The sequence below is a fragment of the Oratosquilla oratoria genome, unplaced genomic scaffold, assembly GCF_046742065.1.
Source record: "Oratosquilla oratoria isolate Oo_2021 unplaced genomic scaffold, ASM4674206v1 SCAFFOLD51, whole genome shotgun sequence".
Lineage (NCBI taxonomy): Eukaryota > Metazoa > Arthropoda > Malacostraca > Stomatopoda > Squillidae > Oratosquilla > Oratosquilla oratoria.
The window spans coordinates 2463902-2466991 of NW_027467715.1; the positions used below are offsets into that span (position 1 = coordinate 2463902).

Below are 3090 nucleotides of genomic sequence, written 5' to 3' on the forward strand. Positions count from 1 at the left end.
AGTAGTGTGCAAAAACAATACATGAATTTAAAAATAGTTTAGATAAAATGAGATATGACGACGGGACACCACGAGCATAGCTCCCCTTCCCGTAAAATACAACTAGGTAAATACACACACACTTATATACATATATATATATATATATATATATATATATATATATATATATATATATATGTGTGTGTGTGTGTGTGTGTGTGTGTGTGTGTGTGTAAATTCATGTATATATGCGTATATATATATATATATATATGTATATATATATATACATGTATATATATATATATATATATGTATAATATACGTGTGTGTGTGTGTGTGTATTTGTATATATCTATGCATAATGTAAATAAATAAGTAAACAAATAGATAAATAAGAAAGTCAATAAAAGAATGATTGAATGTTGTTGCTATAAATATGGATGACCTTAGCCAGTCTAGGATTCATGACTCTGAGGCAGACGGTCATGATGTCCCCCAAGACCCACGTACCTTCGCAGAAAGCCTGAAGAACTTCGTCATGATCTGCTTCGGAAATTCTTGCTTCAGCCCGGTTTTCTGCTGGTGGAGAAGGAGAAGGAGGATGACCGTTCTGATAATGAGAACGCCAGGGACAGGACCTCCGAACTCCTGGAAATCGTCCGAATAGTCCGTTAGCTTCGCGGAGGAAAGATGGCTCGGGCGATCAAAAGACGCGACATGAGAGTCTTTGTTCTGAACAAGATGCTCATCACAGACCCACCAAAGGCCAAATAAAAAGCTCGGCAGCAAGATTCGTGCATTGAGGCGGGGAAGGGCAATTGAGGGGCCATGTTAATAAAAAATAAATAAACAAAAGGAAATGTATTATAACCGGTTGCTGCCTGGGGTGGGGGTGACTCAGCGCTGGTGGCGGAGCTGGCCGGAGACGTAAGTGGAGTCGAAATACTCCACTAAGGCTGCTGCTTCGTTGGGCATGGTGGACCGCAGATGTTTCATGCCTTCATGGACGTCCTCAGTAGGAAGAAAGGCCAGGACATCCAGCTGGCCGCAGAAGAGCCGGAACTCGTCGTCTGACTCGTACAGGTTCTTGAGACCCAGGCCCTGGATCTGCCTCCAAATAGACTGGCTGAGGTGGTAGAAACAGAACCGGACCTGGATCTCCTCTCCAAACACTGCACGAAGGCCCAGCTCCACTGGCCTCTCGAAGTCCACGATGACGGTGCTGGGGTCGCAGCCATGCTGTTCGAGAACACGGAAGAGCTCCTCATAGGTGGTCTGCGTCTTGCGCTGGAGCAAGGCAAAGGCCAGAGGAAAGTAGCCTTCACCGATGCGACCTTGGACGACGTACAGTTGGGTGAACAGTCTGGCAGCGACTGAGAACGTGCCGTCCATACACCAGTCGTCACAGGCTGCGAGCTGCTCTAGATGACCAGGGGAGGTGAAGACGATGATGCGCTCATCAGCTGCAGGACCGTTGTCGTAGAGGAGGTTGGAAGCCCAGGGGCCTGTGATGTCCAACTCTTGAAGGGACTGCGGATCCTTTGGACGGTGAGCAGCACGGACACGCCGAAGGACACGCTTGCTGGTGTCCGGCCTTGGCATGCGTGCCTTGACCAGATCATCAAGCTCTCTAACGGTGAAGCTGAGGATGTTGTTGGGGCGGTCGTTGGTGGTAGCAGCCTTCCTCTTCATATATTGGCGAGCTTGCTCCACATCACATCTCACACGGTCTGCAATGTGGCTGTGCTCACCAACAAGCCTATGGTCACTAAGGCTCTTAGTGGTCTTCAAGCGGGCACTGCATTTGACATCACGTTGGATACAGCGCCAGACAACTTCATCAGCTGACTTGGAAACATGTTTCTTAGTGTACATGAATCCATCCAGAAGAATCTTTTGAGCACCTCTCTGCGTTGTTACAACCTGAAGCTCAGCTGACATGATTGAGTAACTACTTGAGTAAAACTGACATGACATGACATGACAAGCTAGCTTTATATACAGAACTGAGGTGTGACTGAGCCAGTTGAGGTGTGATAGAGGTGTGACAAGCTCTTTTTGAGCATAGTTAGGGTAAATATCAGGTGTAAATATGATAGAGTTGTGATTATTTCTTTTTGATCATAGTTGGAGCTATTCTAGGGTGTTAAAATAAGCATGTCCATAACATTTATAAACACATCTATTACTTACCAAAATATACCATCTAAAGCAAATTTTAATGAAATAACATGAAATATCATTAAAAAAAGGTAATAAAATAATTTTCTAAAAGTTTTTTGAAATCTTGTCCGTGGACGAGTTGACCACCAATGGTGGTGTCTGTGGACAAGTTGTCCTACTTTGCAGTTTTGTGGACGAGTTGTCCATGGACGAGATGTCCGTGGATGAGTTGTCCTACAATCCTTGTAACACGTTCGTATGTATGGTGGTGGGTGTGATGTTGTTGATAGTAGGTGGTGGTTGCTGATGTTATTGTTGGGGAGTGGATTTTATTCATTCGCGTAATGCCAACTAACAACAACAATGACAGCAACATCAAAAACAATATTAACAACAACAGCAGCAACAGCAACACCAACAACATTAACACCGAGAACAACAACACTACCAACAATAACAACAACACGTAGCCTAGATCCGTGTATAGCTGTAAGCACTTTGATGACTAATCTAACACAAAGAAAAAAGTACACATGCTTGATCTAATATTACATATTCACTTATCAAGTTCATATTTACTTTTCTCGATCTCGTTTTCATAAGGATCCCTCCTGTTTACTCTCAACAGGAGACCTTTTGTGTAGACAGTGACACCTCACCCTTGACTTTTCACATTCAAGTTCCTCATTAATTAATTAACCCACGAACGCATAAAGCTCCTTTAAAGGAACATAAAAAGTTTACCACTAAGATTTAATTACACGGAAGTCATGCAATAAAACTTCGTTTTCATCCGTTAATATTTAACGAAAAACCTTTTCTGTTGCATATTAACGAAACAAAATGAAAAATTCAGGCAGCACATTCGTGGAATCATGTTTTAAAAATATTTTTTTTTATCTGTTCCTTTAAAGGGGCATTATGAGCTCGTGGTTTAATGAG

The 3090-nt window shown here is 42.8% G+C and overlaps 1 protein-coding gene across 1 annotated transcript; it reads right to left on the reverse strand.

The window, feature by feature from the left end:
• Positions 1 to 882: 882 nt before the first annotated feature.
• LOC143023593 (uncharacterized) lies at positions 883 to 1926 on the reverse strand. Its single transcript, XM_076182179.1, has one exon. It carries the CDS (start codon positions 1924 to 1926, stop codon positions 883 to 885), a length of 1044 nt encoding a protein of 347 aa, XP_076038294.1.
• Between the last annotated feature and the right edge of the window lie 1164 nt (positions 1927 to 3090).

Excerpts from the sequence above, each read along its gene's own strand:
- LOC143023593 (XM_076182179.1), bottom strand. The coding sequence starts at position 1,926 with ATGTCAGCTGAGCTTCAGGTTGTAACAACGCAGAGAGGTGCTCAAAAG.